This window comes from Bicyclus anynana, chromosome 23 (genome assembly GCF_947172395.1).
Source record: "Bicyclus anynana chromosome 23, ilBicAnyn1.1, whole genome shotgun sequence".
Classification (NCBI taxonomy): domain Eukaryota; kingdom Metazoa; phylum Arthropoda; class Insecta; order Lepidoptera; family Nymphalidae; genus Bicyclus; species Bicyclus anynana.
The window spans coordinates 4,064,981-4,087,562 of NC_069105.1; the positions used below are offsets into that span (position 1 = coordinate 4,064,981).

Consider the following 22,582-nt stretch of genomic DNA (forward strand, 5'->3'; position numbering starts at 1 on the left):
GCCCGTTCGCAGGCTTCGCGGCTTGTTAATTATTTTCAGTCTTCCGTGAATTCGAAGACAACCGTATTGTATTCCATTTTTTTGACGGCCTCCGTGGCGCAGTGGTAGGCGTGGTGGATTTACAAGACAAGATTTTTCTTGGTCTTGGTCCAGGTCTGGCTGATGTGAGACTTCGGCCGTGGCTAGTTACCACCCTACCGCCAAGCGAATTAGCGTTCCGGTACGATGTCGGATTTTCATCCAGCTCCTAAGAAGTTAACCCGCTTCCATCTAAGATTGCATCATTACTGGTGAGATTGTAGTCAAGGGCCTGTAGAGAAAAATAAAATCCTCCGATGTAACTGAATCGAGCAAATCGTACTTGAATCGGATTCGCTCTCAAACTATGTATTTTCGGCCAAACCCTATATTACAAGTCAATATGAAACTTAAATCTCATAACATAGAGCACTAATTAATTTATTCCAAAACGCGATTCAGCAAAACACTATATTTTTTTCAATACAAGTCAATATGGTACTTATAACAGAGAAATAAGATTTAAATTGTAATACAACAAAATATATGCAAAGGTAATGTCATCAAAAAAAGAGGTACGTCGAATTAATGCAGGGTCAACATTTATGAGATATTTTCAATTTATCACCATTATATTTACGAACTATTGTTTTAATACCCTAAAAGATGGCATCACAGGTAAATATCATTCATTGTTGTTTATGTTTCTTTAAACAGATGGCGCAACGAAGAAAATAAAGGAATTATATTATCAATTAAGTATTCTTGTAAATATAAATTACAATGTTAACATGTTATTAATAGATGGCGTTAATGGCGCGAACCAATTTGTTCCTTGGCGCAAACATAGATGGCGCAAACAAAAAAAACTTTAATTCGTAAATAAAGAAGTCGGTTAACTAAATAAATAAATATATAACAAATTAATTAAATAATCATTAAATAACCTATTATAATAAAGGGGAAATATATAAACCCTTAAAAAACTTAACCTCAAGTACATAATCTGTGCCTCAAGTAAATTATAAATGTATTGCCATAATCTCACCAGAGCGATAAGGAAGTGACATGAATCCAGTAATACAAGATAGATTCAAACTAATGTATGTTTCAGAAAACATATAGTCTTAGAAAATATATAGTTTCAAAAATATATAGTTTCAGAATCCGATATTCAATATCAATATATAGTTTCGATTTGATACACAGAGAATCCGATATTACCCACACCTACTTTTTACCGCAGCAATGAGCAAACGTCATTATGTCAAATTGTTGACAGTTGACATTGACAATGACACAAGTTAACCACTGATTTATTATCTGGCTCAGCTATGGATTCTAGTTATTTAGAGAATTAGACCGCAAAGAATGGAATAAAGATATAGAGATTTATATACATTTATCTACCTAGAGATTAAGAATACTTTATTCCAAGTGGACGACAGAACTAATAGTTACCCTATGAACGATATTATGTGACTACAGCCTGCGCTCTTATTTATTTTCTACTTTTTCACAATTCACAGTGTCAAATTCATATAATAAAATTGTTACACACGTAGCACTAGAAGAAAAAAAGCGGAAATAGAACTGTCACTTGTCTATGCTTTTATCGTTCTCTTTTCTCGTTGGCCGTCCGCCATCTTAGTTTGTTAAATAACTTCTTGCATGCAGGCATGATTCTTAACAATTACATTTAATTTTAACAAATAATCTAAACATACGTGAGTTCAAGAGACAATAAAAATGTTCCTATAGTCTCGTACGTGAGTTGGAGTCATCAAGTTGTGCAATTAACTGTGTCCGCACGTCGTTATCAGCGATAACGTAAGTTTATTCTCGATATCACCTAAACGTTACGCCATGTTGAAAAGAGGAGCCACGTAACATGGATTGTTTTAATTACAGCGATGTGCGCTTGAAATCAGTCCCGGGAATGGTATTCACTGCGACGGAAGCAGGCGAACACCATGGCGAAAGAAATTGCCGAAGAGTACGCGTCGAGTTTATCGGATCTGACTGTGAACAGCAAGCCTCTGATAAATATGCTTACGATTCTCGCGGAAGAGAACATCGAGCACGCTGGTGTAATCGTTGAAACAGTGGAGAAGCATTTGGAGAAGGTGAATTTGCATTTTTAAAATTTCGAAGGCGTTGGGATACGCTATGACGTGAGGAAGGGAAAGTGTCAGTGTGTGACGCATTTGTCCGCTTGGCGCGGTTGTGCACTGCTGATAACAATAAGATCATTGTAACCAGTTGGCACCAAACAGGTATCTCCTAGATTCGTGTTCCTATTCTTTGCAATGATCACAATCTGTTCTGTGTATTGGTTAAAGATCAAGATTGTATATTTCCTTTATGTCAATGATTCACTATGTAATAATTAAAAACGGAACAGATAATAACTATTCCATTTCAACTATAATTTCATTTTCCGTGACCAGAATGCCGGCATATAATTCGGTCTGAGAATGAGTATTGCCATTTCGCATGGTAACATTGCTATGCAATATATGTCCAAGTTTTTAGAGATATTTGAAACATTAAATTTTGCATTGCACAACATCACAGTAATTTTACCTTGAGTTTTTTTAGATTAAATTTAATTTCAAGGTATAAACTTATTTTACCTACAAGGTATATACTCTGTAAACAGCCCCATAGACTCGATTAACTCTACTGAATAATATATTTTGTTTTCTTAATGGTTATTTTTAATATTATTAATCACAATCCCACAAAATCAATGGCATGTCTCACAATATGGTTAAGAAAAATCTCATTATGATGTAAATGATTGTATAATTTGTTCCCACAGGGAAAATATAGCCTATAGCACTTGGGATTAGTGTAGCTTCCCAACATTAAAGAATTTTTCAATTTTTTTGGTTCAAAATTGGTTCAGTAGTTTCAGAGCCTATTCAATACCAAAAACAAACAATCAACTCTTTCCTCTCTAAAATATTATTAACAATAAAAAGCTTTGGAATAAATTGCACTATATGTGTTACTATAAAATTTAGAAAATGTTGTGAAAAGTTACACTTACAAAAATTATGATGTTGTAGGCAGACCCAGGCAGAGGCAAGCTCAGAACCTTTATAACAATTTTTATTTCAAGACTTTGCTTACCTCCATTTTGTTTTATTATAATATTGTTAAAAAAAATATTATGATGATTGATGATTCAATGGGAACAAAAGTTCTTACTGTTTAGAAGAAATTTTGATTTCCACTTACATATTATATTTAAAATTATGACTTAAAGAAGATTATAATTATAAGGGTGTGTCTTATTTACTAATTAATCTTAAACCCCACTTTTAACTTAATTATTATTTAATTAATCAAGTTCTTTTGTTGAAACTCAATACATTTCATATTCCCTAATATTACAGATTGTATCTTGTTAATCAGTTTTTTTTTATTTATGTTACATTTGCAAATATTTTTTTTTAGTCAACAAATAATAGGAGATACCTGTTATGTATTGGTATGTAATAACTAAAACACATAACTCATGTGTACAAAAAATGTAATAATAAAGGATTTACCAAACTGACTTCTTATTTATTTTCTCGTGCCAATAAAATTAAAGGGATATTAAAATGAAGTTTGTATTATTTCCTTGCACCAAAACAGTTAACAAAATCAACTACGGCTCAAGAGTCTTAAAGGGGCAGGCCAGTACCACTGGGTTGGCCGCTAGGCTTGGGATTAGACTTTCTATTTCCTCACAGGTTCCTGCAGACATCAAGCTGCCAGTTCTGTATTTAGTCGATTCAATTATCAAGAATGTCGGAGGTGCATACACTCAGAAGTTCTCACAGAGCATTGTTAACATGTTCACAAAGACATTCAAGCAGGTAAATATACAAATATAATTTTTATATTGTCAAATATAATTTATGCAATATACAGTTAGATTAACAATGTGTTGTTTTTACAGGTGGATGAGAAAATACGTTCACAAATGTTCAAGCTCCGAGAGACTTGGCATGATGTGTTCCCATCGACCAAGTTGTACCAACTTGACGTCAAAGTGAACCTCATAGATCCAGCTTGGCCGATCCAAGTCCAGCCCCAGCAGTCTAACATCCATGTAAATCCAAATTTTCTGAAAAAGGTGTTTTTTAGTTGATTATGTTTTGGTGTATATCACATATATATGTATATATGCTATATATAGCGCTCATATAAATTAGTTCTTATATATTTCCTCAATTTGTAATTGCTTGCTAGGTTTGATTTTAGCACACTTTTTACCATACAAAGTGAACTTTTTTAGTATAGCTAACTAGGGCTAAATTGAATACTCTAAGGGATACTGAAACTGATTTGTATTCTGGTACTTGTACTGTCCATTATTTTAATGGCCTACGACAGGGCTTAGCCTCCTATTCTATATGAAAAATTATTTACAGACTTTATACTTTTGAAGTTACATGCTTAGGATGCCAATAATGTCTGACACCATAACAATCATGAAATAATGTTGAGGAACAATAATGACCAGAATGAAGCTTATCATGCTGTCTAAAGCACATCGTTACCAACTTCCCTGCTGAGAATTTCTTGGAAGAAAGTATAGCCTGTCTTAGGACTTGTTATCTGAAATCTCAAATCAAATCAAATGATGTATATAATTTGACATTGACTGGCAGATTAGTTTTTCTATTTTTGACTATTTCCTATACATTTTTATACAGTTCAGTAGATTTATAGGCTATAGGATTTATTTATATTTATATATTTAGGGTTTATAAAAATATTCACCTAGTATAGCAGATAGATATAAAAATAATCCATTTTCGTAAAGAGCATTGTAGACAATCTTCTAAAACAATGTTTACCTATAAAATAGCTTCTCAAGACTCAAACAATGTTTACATGCTCCAAACAAAACTGCAAGTTAATTGACAAATTATCTTATATATCTTATTAATATAAAATTTTACCAAAAATTTGATTGTGTCCAAGGCACAGTTCAATCAGTTTGCTGAATATGATAAAAAAAGAAATAATGAATGTAAATGGTCCCACATAAGTAGGTATTTGTTTTGTCAAGTGCCTTCTACCATAGCTGCATTATCCACTACTAAAGATTACTTCAATTATTACAGAGTTAGTCTATATAGTCGAAAAAGTTTCGAAATAACACATCTTCTTTCATAAGCCTGCTCATTATATATAATTAAGCGGTATTCTGTTTCAATTTAACAATGTTTGTTCTTCCACCAGCCGGCTCCAGTGGCCTCCCTGGCGCCCGCTCCAACCACCAGCGCCGCGCTGACTGAAGAAGAGGAGAGGATGCGCTCCATCCTCGCCAAGAAAGAGCAGGAGTTGCTCATGCTGCAGCGGAAGAAGGTGGAGATGGAACTAGAGCAGACAAAGCGGCAGCTGCAGCTGGCAGAGAAGTCTACTAAAAAGGTGAATATACTAAACTTATGGTTGTATGCAATCTTTATGACGCTAAACCAACAATGATAACAAGAAACATATAATCTGTACATAGCTAAACTTATAAGTACTAGTGCTAATGGCCAAGTGCGGAAAAGGCCCAGGAAAGAAGAAGAACGAGTGCCATCTCTTAAAGGATATACAGCATTGTTGTCCGGTTAAATTTAAAGATTAAACTACACTTAAAACTACAAATTACATTTACGTCAAGTGTCCTATTGAATAAATTGTTAAATAATTACAATAAACAATAATAATCTATACTAATAATTTATAAAATATAAACTAAAAAGTTAATTCATGCTCCGAACTGGATTCAAACCTAGGCCCTCCGAATCAATTGTCATACCTACTAGGATATTAAGTCCGATTAAACTTAATCGTAAAATAATACACACATCACTATATAGCCCCAAATAGCCTGTGTTATGGGTACTGTGATAGCTTGTTTTACAACAAACAATATCGTTTATTAATTCACAGGTATATACTTAGCAATATTTAACATAAAACCTTTGTTCATAAAGGATAACATATAATTCTAATGGTGGAAGAATTTTCCAAATTTATCCTGTAGTTTTTCAGAAAAATACAAATATTTCCTTTTTATAATATTAGTGACATATAAATACTTATTTATATAATGTACTAGTGGACCCGGTGAGCTACCATACCTTCAGCCTGTACATGTTACTGCTTGCCTCAGATTAATTATTGTATAGGACCTGCCTCACTAGACGTTACTTTTCTGTCAAAGTATAAGATCAACGATCTAATGCGATTATAATCTTATTGAGAGAGACGAATATCTTAGCATTCCATGGATTCACCGTGCGGGTGCCGGGTCCATCGCATGGTAGACAGAAAAACTCCAAGCAAAGTCCAGGACTTGTGACTACAGGATGTAGGGTTTAGGGTTAAGGCTCGTGTTGTTCTTCCTACCTATCCCTATATATACTCGTTCTAATATAGAACTACCTGCACTTCTAGAGAGGCCAAGGTCTTCAAGCAAGTTATAGAGAGATTTTGCTAGTAATCCTCTCACACCTACTTCTACGGCGTACAGACTCTACATAACCATTTTTAGTTAGTTCATTTGTTAGTACATAATATTTATTCACTTTTATACTGTGGTCCTTCGAAATGTTAGTCTCCTACGGCACAGTAAGCTCGACAAGTACTATTCGCTTTGTTTGTTTGGACAAAAGGAAAATATCTGGTCTAGATTTATTGGGATAGATGGGATTTAATAAAGTCCTAGGTGCAAAACCTCGGATTGAGTAAGGCTTAGTAGATGATTATGTTATTGAACCTGCTTTGACGAAGTTAATTTGTCTTTTTTATTTGTAGTCAATCCTTTTTGAGCTCTAGCTACTGAAAGGCCTATAGCTTCACGTATAATTTTGTTTGTATGTAATACTCGTAATTTTTCAGCCCCCGGTCACACCGGTGGTAGTGGCCCCGGTGGCTCCAGTGACAGCCGCTCCCAGCATGCCGGTAGCCATGGTCAGCCCCGTGGTGCCCAGCGTGGAGCCGCCGCAGCCTCCGCCCGTGCTCTCGGCTAAACAGCGATTGGGACCGGTGAGTTTTACTCTTCAAATATACTAGTTATTTTGATGCTTCAGTCCTGGGTTTGATCCCCGGCTAGGCTGATTGAGCTTTTATTTATTGGTTCAATTCTGGCTGGTTGTCACCCTATTGTCAAAGATGCCAAGCGATTTAGCTTTCCGGTTGTGTTGCGACATTGTGTTGAAACTGGACAGGGTGTGGATTTTCATCCTCAACAAGTTAGCCTGCTTCCATCTTAGATTAAATCATCACTAACCATCAGGTGAGATTGTAGACGAGGGCTAACTTGTAAAGAATAAAAAAAATCTGAAAGTTACAGCACTGACATTGTTCGGTTTCATAGCAACTTTGTTGTTGGTGACATTTTAATTGTAGCATCTTCTAAATATAAAGTTCATGTAATGAATGAATACTTGGTGTTCTACCTAGGATCACTTGGAGTCTCTTTTGACCCAGCGCTAAAAACGACAACGATCACACGGCACACAAAAACGGCAAGTTTTCACAAAGCAAAGTGTAGTTTATACCAACACTATCGTATTTGATTAACGTCGATCAACTTCGCAAATAGTAAATTGATGGTGTAACACTCCGTGATTGTCCCAGAATTGGCAACGATGTTTTAACTAGTCCCCGCTGGAGTCACTCAAGCCAGCAGATCTTGCTTCAGAAGCTTATTTCACCCAGTCATTGTACGACTCATAAAGACTCATAAACAGAAATACTATTAAAACACTTGAACTGACGAAGTATAGCCAACTACTTATGTAGCCTGTAAATTGAACTATCGCATTTTCGGGGCCTAGCGAACATACCCGGCAAGTACGTTGTACCAAAATGATATCGCATACTCGATTATAATGACGTCAACGTTACTATGGTTACTCTTAAGCAATCAAGACGTACTTGCCGGGGTCTATACGCCTGTAGCAGAAGTCGGAGAGTACGATGACCCCTAATATAGGGACTGACAATGTCACTGACACGTTCAAGACTGGTGTTTGGAAGTCCTCAGGTGTATATGCAGAAGTGAACTTCCACCGGCTGTTGATGATTATGAGTCACGTAAAATAAAAACTTTTGACTCGAATAAGACTTTTGCCAATACGTCAAGTCACCACTCAGATTTAAACTGTTTCAGAGTTTAACTCTGAACCGGTTAAATCCACTAAAGTCCTAAAGCTTAAAGTTCTAACGGATGCCCGCGACTTGTCCGCTCTTATATCTTCTTAAGTCAAGCCTGTTACTTAATATGTTCTTAGCGGACGTGTACTAACTATACACTCCCTGGCAAATTTCATCTTTGTAGTAAAGTGATTATCGATATTTTGTAATGATGTCCAGCACGTTTGTATGAGTAAGTAGCAGGGCCAACAAGGCAAGAGGAAAAAATGTAAAAATCTTTCATAATTTCAATTACTTTTCCTTACTTGACTGTGTGTCTTTGACTTAGACCAATTATATAAGGACCTGCCTTGCTAATCGTAACCCCTCTGTCAAAGTATAAGATCAATGATCTAAAGCTTTATAAAAACTGTTTCTATAGAATGGATGTTTCAGTCTAGTTTCTAAAAGTTTCTAATTAAATATAAATAAGTATTCCTTACTTAATTATATCAAATTTGTAATAAAAACAATATCTAAAAAGTATAAATTCTTCATTCGGAACTGCGAAACATTATCAAGTAATTGAATATTCTATGTAACAACTCTAAGAGATGTGTTTGTTAGTTTGCCAAAAATTATACGTGTGTGTATTTCGATGTGTGAGTTAACCTTGTCCCCTTCAAATAATGACAATTTTGTTGGTGAATTTGAGTGTGTTACTAGTCCATAGGTAATCGGTCCGAGGTCTCTAGTGATCGTTTTTGTAATATTGTATTATCACCGAAACTAGATAATTATTTACATTTTGCTTTTAAAAACTTTCTAGATCTTTTCAGTCACTCTGTAGCCATTATTGTTGTAAATGGTGTAACTAACCCAACTTTGTTTAGTAAACTTTGTCAGACAACACAATATTCCTAGTAGACTGGGTATACTCCGCTGCCTTTACCACCATTACCTTGGTGGTTCTGCTATTTGTATAATTTAACTTCACAAGAAGCAGAAGCACCAAGCTAATGACAGTTTCATATAGCTGTACAATTGTTTCCGCAGCCGGTCAACAAATCGACGAGTTCCAATCGCATCGCGCCCGTCAGCGGCGTGCTCGCCAGCGCACGGCGCGACCCTCGTCTCTCTCGGCGACCCCCGCCCGCGCGCTCCACGCAACCCCCGCTACCCTCGCCGGCCCTCAACATCGTGCCCCCTATCGCACCCAACGTATTTGACATCAAACCCCTAGACCGAGTTACCAAAAGAAAGAACGTCATAACAATCGACGTCCGGCCTGAAACAAACCGCGACCCGCGCCTCGACCGCCCGAGAAATAGAAAGCGCGAAGAACGCAGACATGACAAGGAAAAGCAAAAATTGAAGAAAGAGAAAATTGACGATGAGAAAGTTGTCGGCGACTACATGGACCGCCTTCAGATTCCCGACCCCAAAAGGATCAATAAATTGCCACCCATCCCCAAAATACAACGCGAAAAAGAAGATCCCCCGATCAAGAAAAAGAAAGATCTCCCCCGCGACAGAAAGAAGAGACGAGAGGGTAAGGACAGCTCGAGTTCCTCTCCTGAAAAAAGGCAGAAGAAAGATAAAGAAAAGAAGATCAAAGCGAAAGAACGCATGGAGGTGGAAGAAAATATCGCAGAACCAGAAGTCGTAGCGTTCAAGGAGCTCAAGAATTATCACAAGGAACACTACATGAGGAGAAACAAGGAGAAGTCGGAGAGCCCGGAGAGAACGGAGAAAGAAGAAGCCAAGCCCGCCGAAGAGTCGACAAGTAAGATATCTCTCTTTAGAATGCGAGGTTAGATTACGCGGATGTCGAGTCATATCGTCTGTGATATTAGGATGTAAGAACAAATATATCTGTGAAAAATAAAATATTTAGCAACTCTTGGAGTATTTAAACCTAACCTTTAATGTTAACAGTTATAGAAACCCCTTTTTAGACTTATCTTACAAATCAAAGCACGATGATTGCACTTCATAATCAGACAGATTACTTTGTGAATATCAAACACATATTTCGAAGAAAAACCATTCTTGGGCAACAACCATACTATCTATAATCACAGTCAAAAGTGTCAAATGCTGCACATACAGTTCGTACATCACTCATATTGTATAGTATCCAGTGAGCTGAAAACACTGAAATTTTATGATAGGAAGCAATGTATTTTCACAACTTCACACACTTCATATTCAGTTTAGTGTACAAAAGATGGAAATATCAACAAAATAAAACATTACTTGTTAGTTTCATGTTAGTGTTGAATATCACATATTATCAATGCAAGTGCAATAGCTTAAAAGAATGCTAAAGTATTGTGACATCAGTAAAGCAAATCAATATCCAGAAAGCAGAACAAACTTCACAGAAGCAATAATTCTACATCATGTTTAGTAAGACTAGAACCGAAGTATAAAATGGTTTTGCCTTTTAACTTATATTATTACTTATATTTTCTTTTTTTATTTTTTATTGTAAATAAAAATTAAACGGAAATATAAGATGATTCTATAATTGTTTTTCTACTAAGGAAGAATGGCAAACGTCTTTATAAGTCTGTCAAGACCTTTTGGAACATATTCAATCTTTGGAACGAATTTTTTCTGGCCTGCAGTAAGCAATAGAAAGATTCTGACAAAAAATTATGCCAATATTAAATGAAACTAACTAATAGAAGAGTCGAAAAATTTCTCATATTTCACCAAAATATAAAGTTATATTTCCTTATACTTCAAAAACTAAAGGGATTTTTAGGCCAACATAACTCTTTGGACACGAGGTTTGAAAAAAGTGAAGTTCTTATTTAGTCCTAAGCCTAACATCATGTCTTCAATGGGAATATGGTTAAAAATAAAACAAATACTCGTAAAGGTTTGTATAGTGATGAAAATAGCTCAATTTAGTTTGAAAAATCAATTTCTATTACACATCTGTTCTACCTTGTAATCTGTATATGTTCTAATCTGCCTACGGTTCGTTTCATGTAGGATGGTGCAGATGACAGTTTCACTCTTGAAAGATTGCCGCGATTCACGATAATAGTACCTACGTATAATGAACGTCATACAGACGACTGTCACCGTACACATGCTATCTGAAAATCACTTTAGAAGTTATTTTCAGTTAATGGGAATCGGTTGATTTTTTTTTCATCACTAGTGACAACATTTGATACTGAAATGAGCTCATAAATCTTAACTCTAGTTTTATCTTTATGACCAATCTACCTAAGTTCATTTTTGGTGCTTAAGCAAGTGAAAAGTCGGCATGAATCGTCTATCTTTTCTTATTCTTTAAATTTTTGGAAATATGCCGTACAGCCCGTGAATGTCAACTGGATTTTTGTCCATTTAAGAGAGACGCACGAAATTCACAAACACACACGTTTCTGTAAATAAGAGAAAATGTGTTTTTTTTTCTGATTGTGTAAGAGCCGTAGGGTTTTTATGGGATAGCGTCACCGGGGGGGGTTTGGGGCGAACACAGAAGCATCGCCTGATGGGGCCCGAAGGCAGAAGCAGAAGAGCTGGGTGGAACAACTCTTAAGGGAGTCTCCTCTGAGAAAAGGGGTTAAATCTCAATACAATCAAGGGTATAAAGAGTTTCACACTATCCGATTTCAGATCTTGACCTTGAAATTCTTACCTTCCTTAGTGATTACGTAACTTTAAAGGTATACAAATGGTCTGGACCTCTCTTGTCTTTTCAACATATTGATCGATGAGATTTATTATTTATATATTTTCATTTTTAAGTCTGTTAAGCATCCAAACATACATCATTAGGGCCTAGCATGCGTCAACCCCATATCGTGAAGAGAAAAGACATTGACGAACAAAATGTCGGAGTTGAAATATCGCTGTCTCTTTCGTCTCAAGGCAGCTAAAAAGAGAGCGGTATTTTCGATTGCGTCGCTATTTGTCGACTTTTGTCTTTTCCTCGTCTCGTGATATCGTGACATATCATAAGGCTTACTGGATCTTCAACAGGTAAATTGGTTGATAATAGATTACAGAAGACACCTAAAATAGATTACTATCATATACTAAATCGGGCTAGTAGCATAATCAGCTCACTGGATAAAATAGATAGGCTTAGGTATACAGAATAAGGCACAATTAGAATTAATATCACATGAAGGCGATATTCAAGATCCAGTGGCAAAGAAGAATCGTCGATTACTTTACACTCAACAATAAAGTGATTCGGAACTCATTGTTGAACTAAAACATATAATCCAATGCTGCAGTATAAAAGGATCAGGTAAAAGGTGTGAAGCATGCAAACTTGGACTTTAGACTACAATAAATAGAGTCGTGTTTTCAGATCCACCAGAGATTGTAGCGGAAACAAAAGATGTCGATCTTCGGGTATTGCCTGTTATTACAGAAACAGCTGCTCCCGTTGCACAAAAGCGACCTTCGACAGAAACACTCGAAGGGAAAGTTAAGAAAAACAAGATTGATAAGTTTGATATGTAAGTTTCTTCTAAGTAACGTTAGATTTAAAGTAAATATTGTTTGTAAATTTGTTATAATGGTCTCTTTTATGATGAGCGTTTTGCTTTAGTTGTAGTAAGGTGTACAGACAGACGCTGGTGTGTGAAACTGAAGCGTCAGCATTTAAGAAACATTTATTTACAATCTGCTTGTGATTGATAAGTAACAATGTCTTGTTTGGGTTTCAATGTCATGTCCCTCTGTATCACTACATATTAATAGTTTGATAATGCGTTTCAGTTGTGCTGACCAGCGTTTAGTTTGTACTCACAAATCCTGTCCCTTAATATTAGAACTAAAGCCAATCATTATCATAAAATTAATCATTTATACTTTTATTAAGTTCAGTTTGTTTGACATTAATTCTAACTATGTTTAGAGTTTTTTGATTAACGTTTTAATGTATTTTACTGGGTTTTAGTCTTTTTGGAAACGAAGATGTCGACCTTCGCAAATTACCTCAAGTTGAAGAAGTAAATGCTCCACCGCCGCCCTCCATCACTGAAAATAATATAAAAGTTAAAGCCAAAGAAGAAGATATTGACGATACAACCGTATCTCCAGTTAGATCTCCAAGAAAAGACTGGAACGAAGTAAAAGAAAAGGAAGAATCTACAAAGAAAACACCCTCAAAACTAGATCTTGTTAGAGCAAAATTAGCTGAGGCAACTAAAGTAAAAGACGGACTAGGGCGACCTCTACTATTTAGCAAATCACCAAGTAAGTACTTAGTATTGATAAAATAATTTATTGATTATATTATATTAAAGAGCTATACTCAATTGAAATATTTTATAGGTATTGAAAGGGAACGACGTCGTACACTCAGTGTAGAAGAAACGGAAGTGAGAACAGAAAACGCAGAACCTTTCGATGCAGAAGATCATAAAAAAACTATATCGATAATCATGAATCAGGCTAAGGAACAGTTTACAGACGGACAGCTGGATAAGAATCAGTACAATACTTTGATGTACCAAGTCTTGCAACTAAATGAGAAGCTAAAGTTGAAGGAAGCCAAACAAAGAGAATCCCTAGAAATATCCAAAAGAAAACTCAAAGCACACATACACGAAGATAACAAGGTGCCATCTCCAAAATCTTCGCCATCAGAAATGAACAATTTCGGTGACATCGATGAGAGAATAACGCCAGCTGCGTTTGTGGAGCCTGTGACTGAAAATAGCCAGAATCACTTCCAAGACTCGGATATGAGGATGCATCCTTTCGTAGAAAACATGGAGATCGGGGCGCAAGCACCGTTCCCAGGTCCACCGATGATGCCCCCAATGTTCATGGGACCAGGTCCGTTTCCCCCAATGTGGAGAGGGCAACGGCCGCGAATGGAAGAATTTGGACCTAGGCGTTTCAGAGGCCCCATGCCACCGTATTTTAGAGTAAAGTTCGACAAAAGAATACCGAGACCTGCGTTCGATCCGAGAATGCCGCTGCTACCGGCTCCTACTATTGGTATGTGCCAAGGAGAATCACCCTTAAAACGTTACGAACGTTCGCACACGCCGCCTCCACTCGGCACTCCCGGCTACAACGTCCCGCCCACCGATTTCAAAATCCTAGAATACATTGACATGGATCCCGTAAAAACTATACAAATCGACAGTATACCCAGAGAAATAAGATTTTACGGGGAGACTGCAATTATTATGTTGGATTGGGACGACCCTCGCGAGATAAAATTCTGGCCGGGCTGCCGGAGAGTCACGTTTGACAACAAGGACTCTGTAGTTATTTCTTTCAACGAAGGCTACAAGCAAGTCGAGATAGACGATCAAGTTTTCAACATCAGATTTGGTGCACCCACCAGAGAGTTGTACATTAACGGTAGATGGTATGAGTGTTTCTTCGGCGGACAACCATTGGGGGTGTTGATCGACGGCCAGCCTCATCTAGTTCATTTGGAAGGGCCTCTGCCACAAGTGGACATCGGCAAAGTGAAACGGACCGATCTAGTTGCTGGCAAGATAAACCTTATAGTCAACGCGACGAACATTTGTCCCGTGTATTTGGACGCCAAGGTGCAAAAATTCCACGTAAACGGCAATTTCTTTACGATTCGTTTCGTGGACTCGTTGCGGACTGTACTCATCAATGAGCAGCCGTTTAAAGTAGAGTACGGTGACCTTCCGAAGCCGATATTTGTCGGCGGCGAAAAGCTCTTTATACGTTTTTCGGCTTTGCCTAAGAACATCAAACCTGGTCAAGTCGAGATCGCAGAAATGGAAGGCAGTATAGGCTCTCCTCAGCCATCGATACCTGATAAACCGATCGAAGTGCCGGAACCTGAAACGAATGATGTAAGTGCTCCGATGGAAACGGATGATATGCCTTCACTTGAGATGCCACCGAAACCACCGAGCCCTGAAGGTGAAATGAAAGGTAAGACAATTCACTTTTTTATTTATTTCTCGAAGAGGAAAAAGGAGAGTCAACCCTTTTTACTTTTCCATCGAAAGTTCTGTCTGAAGAATATGGTTGCCAGTCAAATTACAGGCACATGAGGCTGAAAATCTATGCATCAGGTTGATAAACACAGAGCAGCACCCTGTAAGCTTGCGAAGGGTTTTTTCCATTGGGTATTCTGCGTGGTCCGTCGATTGTTACTATAAAAAAGCTTTGAAAAATATTTGTGTTCCCAGGTCTGGACATGTTAGCAAGTCTCATGCCAACAAGTATGGCACCCGCATCCAGCTCTGTATACAGTTCGGCGGAGCCTCTATTTGCCAAGCCAGATAACATCCCTGGCTTGGAAACACCTTCGGAAGAAAAGCCAGCCTTGAGTTTGCCAATCCTTGGCAATATAAACGTGAGCGATCTATACGCTAAGCTGGTTGCCACTGGCATTGTGCCGCAAGTCAACGACACTAAGCCAGAAATTAAAAATAACGGTATTGAAGAAAGTCCGAAGGAAGATAAGAATGTGGTGCACAAAGTTGACTTGCTTAAATCACAAACTTTGAAAGTGTAAGTATGAATAATTTAGTAAATATATTATTTTATTATTAAGTCTGATTATTATGCCAGTAGTCCATTAAAATGTTACATTCATTCTTTGGGATTACAGTGCGATTTTAGTTTTTAGATAATGTCAAGGTGTAAATAAAATAAAATAAAATTAAAGTATTGGAAAAGAGGATATAAATAGTTTTCATGTCTACAGTAAACAACCAGCTATCGTGGCCAAGTTATACGGCGGTATGCAGTGCAGTGGATGCGGCGCGCGTTTCCCGCCCGAGCACACTGTTCGCTACTCGCAGCATCTCGACTGGCACTTCCGCCAAAACAGACGCGAGCGGGACTCTGCCAGGCGGGCGCACTCTAGACACTGGCACTACGATCTGTCTGACTGGCTGCAGTATGAAGAGCTCGAAGATCTGGAGGAACGAGGTTAGTGAATAAAGACGTATACGGTATAGTATACTCTGGGCTTGTCACAACCTCTCAACTGGTACTTCCGTCAGAACAGATGCGAGCGGGACTCTGCCAGGATAGCGCACTTTATTCACTGGCACAACGATCAGACTAGAGACAAACACTTTGTTTGCCCATCTGAAAATAGTCTTAGTGTCTGAATGTTATATCAATTAATTATGAAACACGGCTATAACTCGTGTGGTATAACGTCGGAGTATGCCCGGCTAGTTTCAAACCCCGGGACCTCATGTCATGTTCAAGTCATGGTTCTTGCAACGCGGCTCGAATTGGACTGTCCGACACAAACCGAACTAACACTGTCTTGGACCAAGACAGTGTTAGTTCGGTTTGTGTCGGACGTTCATGAAGCGTCTGAGAGTGAAATGGAACCTACACGCACCTCTGCGCCGCAGTTGGGATCCTGCCGCGATTTCCGTATTTTATTTCGGGTTCCAAGAATTCTAAAAAAAAAATTCTCAACAGCAATTTGTATCTTCTATTCGTAAAAAATACTATCGTCTTGCTTATAAATTATAAATAATAAAGGCCCATTTTGGGACATGTCATGTATAGTCTTGGTGTTTTGCTAATGTAACTATTGTGGTCCCGACAGAGAAGAACTGGTTCGAGACGGGCGGCGCGGAGGAGCCGCCCGCGGCCGAGGCGGAGGAGAGCCCCAGCGCGGCGGCGGGCGCGCCGCAGCACCACTGCGCGCTGTGCGGCGACCGCTTCCAGCAGTTCTACAACGAGGACCGCGAGGAGTGGCACTTGCGCAACTCCGTGCGCCACGACGCGCACTACTACCACCCGCTCTGCTACCAGGACTACAAGGTAGAGTACATTTTCTTTATAGGTCCAGTGGCCTAATTTACTAATTTGGTCTCTATTATCAACTGATTGAAGTGGCCAACAAAGTGTCATCTACATACTATATAATATACTCCGTAAGTACCAGAAGACATTTGTAATAATTTGTATCATATGTAGTATGTAGATGACATTTTGTCAATTGATTTGTTTTTTATTTTTATGGGTTGGTAATAAAAATCAAAATAGGAAATAGGCCAGCAGGTCTTACTGGTGGGTGGCTTCAGCCGTGGCTAGTTACCACCCTACCGGCAAAGATACCACCAAGAAAGGTAATGGTCCAAAATTTGATTATATACAAGTCTACAAATTTACTTTAATTCTTTCAAAATAATATTCATTATCTCCCAAGAAATGCAACACTATTAAGGGTAATAATGGCGGACAGATGCAGTAATCGATTTGACGTTTACTGTCAATTGTCATGTCATAGCTGCTCTGTGGGCGCCATCTTGATATAACTCATAAACTTGGGTTTTTATTTTATTTATTTCTTTTTATTTACTTAGTTTTATTCACTTTAACAAAATCCTTGTATTTTTTAAATTTTAATGATACGGGGTACAAGAGTGGACCTGAAATGGACCATCTCCTTTAACGTCCCGGTACGATGTCGTGTAGAAATCGAAAGAGGTGGATTTTCATCCTACTCTTAATGAGTTATCCTGCTTCCATCTTAGATTGCATCAATTGATGCCGATGGACTTTTACTACTGGATATACATATAGGCCTCCTGTAAGGGATACCACACACTATAGCCAGTGACTTCCTGCAACCTGTTTAATGTAATCCATACATCAAATGAGGGAACGACCTACCACTGCATTCTGTAAAGTTACAGCATAAACATAAACCCATTTCTTCAATTTCTGATTTGACTAGGCAGAAATAGTCCATCTCGCTACGTTTGAAGGTATTTTACCACAGACGTCTCTACTCATTCTCCTATTCAATTTTGACGGCCTCTGTGGCGCAGTGGTATGCGCGGTGGATTTAGAAGACGGAGGTCCTGGGTTCGATCACCGGGTTGGCCGATTGAGGTATTCTTAATTCGTCCAAGTCTGGCTGGTGACAAAGACATATCGCCAAGCGATTTAGCGTTCGCGTCCGGTACGATGTCGTGTAGAAACCGAAAAGGATTTCATCCCAACAAGTTAGCCCGTGTCCATCTTAGATTTGCATCATCACTTAATATCAGGTGAGATTGCAGTCAAGGGCCAACTTGACTTGGCCAAAAAATTAAAAAATTAAGTCTGTCTACCCAATAAATAATGTTTCAGTCTATATTTTATGATTTAGGCGTCTCTCGCCAAAGAAGAGCCTCCAAAGGAAGAGGAAGAATCCATCCTGGAGGTGGACGAGGAGAAGTCGACAGAACCTATCGAGATCAAAGACGTGGACGAGGGAGACGTGTCGGACGACGAGTCCGTGGTTGAGGTCGTTGAACCCGAGCCGGTGCCACCTCTAGAGGTAAAAAAAAAATATTTCAAGTAGGTTTTTATTCGAGTCAAATGAAACATTGCAATAATTAATGTATACACTGAGATAAAGTGAATGGATTTTAATGAACTTTTTGAGAAAGTTTTCTGAATGTTTGGTTTTAAAGGAGAGTTAATATGGAGGTTGATACCCACTCACATAGGATCAATGTTGACATTGATCCTATGTGAGTATGCAGCTTAGGGCACTGATGTTGATTTTTTTGACTGACCAATATCACTAGCACACCGCTACAAAGTTAGTCTTATTAAAAATTTACAATGTGATTTTCAAATTCATTATATCTCTATCTATGGTATTATGTTAGACAAAGAGAGATATAGATGAATTCGAAACTCACTGGATATAAATTTGAATATTACACTATAAAAACGGCGGTATAGAATAGCGCTGCTATGAATTATCAATGCTATATTATATATTTGTTTTTTAATATATTCTCTTTTTATACTCAGGTGGATGAAGAGGGCGACGAGGATGACGTCATATTGAAAGCGGAACCCGTGGAAGAGTTGTTAGTGGAGGACGCTGACACGGACGACGAGACCATGGCCGAACGCGCCACGCGCGACCGAAACCACCAGGAGGAGTTCGCTAAAGTGAAGGTCAAGCAAGAGCCGATTGATCCAGGTACGTGATATAAAATTTCCCTGAAATTAATTATTGTTATACGGAGCTGTGGCAAGTCAAGCTTCTCATAGATGCAAAATGCACTGCATACCCTGAGGACTCATGTACCTGTAATTTACCATGTTGTACAATTAGTACATATAATGCCTACCCTAGTTATATAGGATATCTTAATACCAATATCTTAATTACGTAAATCCGTTCAGCGGTTTGGAAGATATGAGGTTATAAAGAATATTACATACATACATAACCCTGCAGTTGGGTAAAAATTGTGACGTCATGCTGCAGACACATCATGTCAACAAAGTCAGTCTGTCATTAAAGCAGCATGGTGGGCTAAGCTCCATATTCCCGCTTGTATAAAAGAGGCTTGACCCTGGCAGTCGGTCATTAATAGGTTGATATAATAAGAGATAGTAACGAAATAAAAAGTTTACTTTGTGTTTTGAGCTATTGAATATTGACCCTTGTTTTTTTTGTTAAACTGGCGTTACGGCACTAAGTTGTAGCGCTTTTGAGACATTATAGCTTGGCAAATTCGTTCGTAACACACTCGATGGTCCGCGCGGGCCGGGAGAGGGGTAGCGATCCTTTCCCCCGTCGTCCGCATATCATGGGAGTGTCATCAACAAACTTTCCAAGCTGTCATTGACCTTTGTATTTCACAAACTTTGCAGATGACGAGCCAATAATAACAGCGGAAGTCGAAAGCATACCGCCGACCATAGACACGACGCACACAACAGTGACGTCATCCATCGACGGCAACGTGCAGCTCGACGACGCGACCCCCGCCTCCGCCTTCCCCCTCGGAGGGATCCGCATCAACATCTCCAAGAGCATCCCCTCCTTCATCACCCCCGTGGATGATAAGCTGGAAGACATAAGCATTGATGAAGAGCCTTTGCCACCTGGTGAAGAGCCAGAGTTGGTGTATAAGTTGAAGCCGACGTTAGAAGGAGTGCAGTTTAGTAGGCAACCGCCAGTGCAGAAGGGCAGTGAACTCTCTGGATTGTGTTCTATAATGTGAAGTGTAATAATGATTGATGATGTCTTAGTAGTGTGGTTCTGGATTCGATTTCCACTTGAGGTTAGTCACTGATAGCTGGAAAACTCACAATTGTGGGTAGTCTAAACTAAAAGTACCACCAAGAGATTTAGTGTTCTCTTGGTCCAGTAGGGTAAGGTTGGCTGAAGCAATTATAAGCAGGGGTATGACAATTGACTAACTATATTGTACATCTTATGGCAAAATTAAGTACTTTTACTTTTCGCTTTTACGGGGTTAACTTTTCCTATATCACTATAAACTTAGATGCGACTAACTTATTTGCTGTGAACTGTATATATTTTACTCTTATTACGTCCATCGGCTCTTCAAACTGTGTGCCCCGCCCATTGCCACTACAGCTTCGCGAATCAATGAGCTATTTATGTGACTTTGGTTCTGCGGATCTCCTAATTTCTGATTTGATCACGCAGAGATACTCGGAGCATAGCTCTTTCCATCGCCCGCTGTGTGACTGTTGACTATTGTTATCTTTCATTATATTGTTAATTTATAGTAAATATGTAATTGGTAATTTTTGTACATATTAATTCTGGATATCCCAGATCAGTAATAACCAATAATCATGTAACAATGATAGAATAAGTGCTCAAACTTAAAAAAAAAATATATATAGTTTACCTGCTAGAGTATTCCTCAGTATATAAACATATATGCCTATTATTTAGCAAATATTATGAGTTTTTTTTATTCCTTGTATAGCAATCTTTTTAAAGTGGAACTTTTATTTTCTCATTCTATACTGAACATAAGAAATCCTCTATGTATGTTTCACTCTGAAACTGGAGCATCCTCATAACTCAAAACTCTGAAATGTTCAATTTTTAAATCCCTTTATGTAGAGAACTTGTCGGATCTGGGTGATCTTGTCCATGAAATAACATTTTTTTTTATTACTTACATGAACATTTTTATTTTGAAAGTTGTATAGTGACAAATATTATTATCATTATTCAAAAGTACCTAGATTTTTAACCACTCCCAGATAAATATGGTAATTTTATAAAATATACTTCATCAAAAAAATCAATACAGGCGGACCATACTTTTATGAGTGAATAAATTTTTTCCCTCTCCTCCCCTACAACTTCACAAACTACTTCTTTAATATTATTACAATATATTTCTACTCTCCGTCCCTTCATTTTCACACAAATGCTCCTTTTATAACGCCTGTCTGTACACATTAATATTACAACCAAACCCAAACAGATTTCAAAAATAGAAGATCTACAAGTATAATAGGTATTTAAGTATCAGCTACTTAGTATAATCCTTTACGTCATAGAATAGAATGTTGTGTCAAACATGCATGTTTTGTATAAAATAAAACACAAAATTGTATACTTTTATAGTAGGTGTGGATTTTTTAATTTAATTAAGATAATATTATGTAATAATGATAAATATAACTATTCTTTAAATTAAATTGTGATATTAAATTAAGCCATGTTCATTAATATTGCAAATTTAAAACTTACTAGGGGACTATATTTTTGCTGGCAGATGAAATTTACTGGGAAGCCCCAGTTTGGAATATTGGGAGGCCCTACTATTTTTTTTTAATGTGACCCCTCCAATAAGTCAGGCAAGACTGTATTAGGAGTGGGTACGACAATAGACTAACAGGGCGGGGATCGAACCACCACCTTGGTGATGAGTTTGACCGCTCTTACCGTTGAGCTATTGAGGCTGTTAACTATGGGACACTCAATATCTAAATTTAAAAATGTCGTCACTAGCAGAGGCTCTTACCATTATTTTATATTTTGTATGTTATTAAGAATTTGTAAATAGCAAATATGTATATAAATGTTTTGTCTAATCTTTGTCTGTTTGAAATGTGTTTTAATTTTTGTATTATAGTGATGATTAACACTTAAAAACTCTGTTAATGTATAATGAATAATATCAGTTTAAAGTTTTTAAGTGGTATTTTAATTTACAATGGTAAATACAAATTTAGGTAGAGGAATCTCTTGTTACTTCCTTATTTAAATGTTTTAATGATTTATTTATAAAAACATGTGTGAATAAACTAAAAAAATGTATCAAAAATCAATAAAAAGTTATTGTTTTAATCATAATATTGTTTTGTTTGCATACCTCTACTCGTATAGGTATTCCTAAGGTGCCACATATTTGTTTAGTTTAGTTTCTTTAATAAAGGGAATTTGTCAAAGTAATTTTGTTTTTAATTAATTACTACCATGTCAACCCTAAGGAAATAAAGTTATGATCTCAAATCTAAATGTTTGTTGTGAGCTCAGAACACATAAACATATTCTTATATAATTTAAAGAATGATTGTTTCAGCATAACACATAAAAGAAATTTATCAAAATCAATTCAGCAATTTACTAAACTCAATATTTTTGCTATGGTTATAAATGCCTCATTACTCA

General features: G+C 37.4%; 1 protein-coding gene across 2 annotated transcripts; it reads left to right on the forward strand.

The window, feature by feature from the left end:
- Window positions 1–1,651: 1,651 nt before the first annotated feature.
- On the forward strand, window positions 1,652–22,363 carry LOC112048477 (pre-mRNA cleavage complex 2 protein Pcf11). Of its 2 annotated transcripts, none has more exons than XM_024086010.2 (16): window positions 1,652–1,848; window positions 1,930–2,144; window positions 3,765–3,890; window positions 3,974–4,150; window positions 5,266–5,454; window positions 6,919–7,065; window positions 9,214–9,943; window positions 12,503–12,653; window positions 13,097–13,395; window positions 13,474–15,072; window positions 15,333–15,657; window positions 15,854–16,080; window positions 16,721–16,938; window positions 18,275–18,445; window positions 18,931–19,105; window positions 19,786–22,363. In XM_024086010.2, exons 2-16 carry the CDS (start codon window positions 1,992–1,994, stop codon window positions 20,136–20,138), a joined length of 5,040 nt encoding a protein of 1,679 aa, XP_023941778.1. In that variant the 5' UTR covers window positions 1,652–1,848; window positions 1,930–1,991; the 3' UTR covers window positions 20,139–22,363. The 2 variants fall into 2 exon arrangements, with proteins under 2 accessions (XP_023941778.1, XP_023941779.1); XM_024086011.2 differs by having other exon boundaries at window positions 3,974–4,126.
- The last annotated feature ends 219 nt before the right edge of the window (window positions 22,364–22,582 follow it).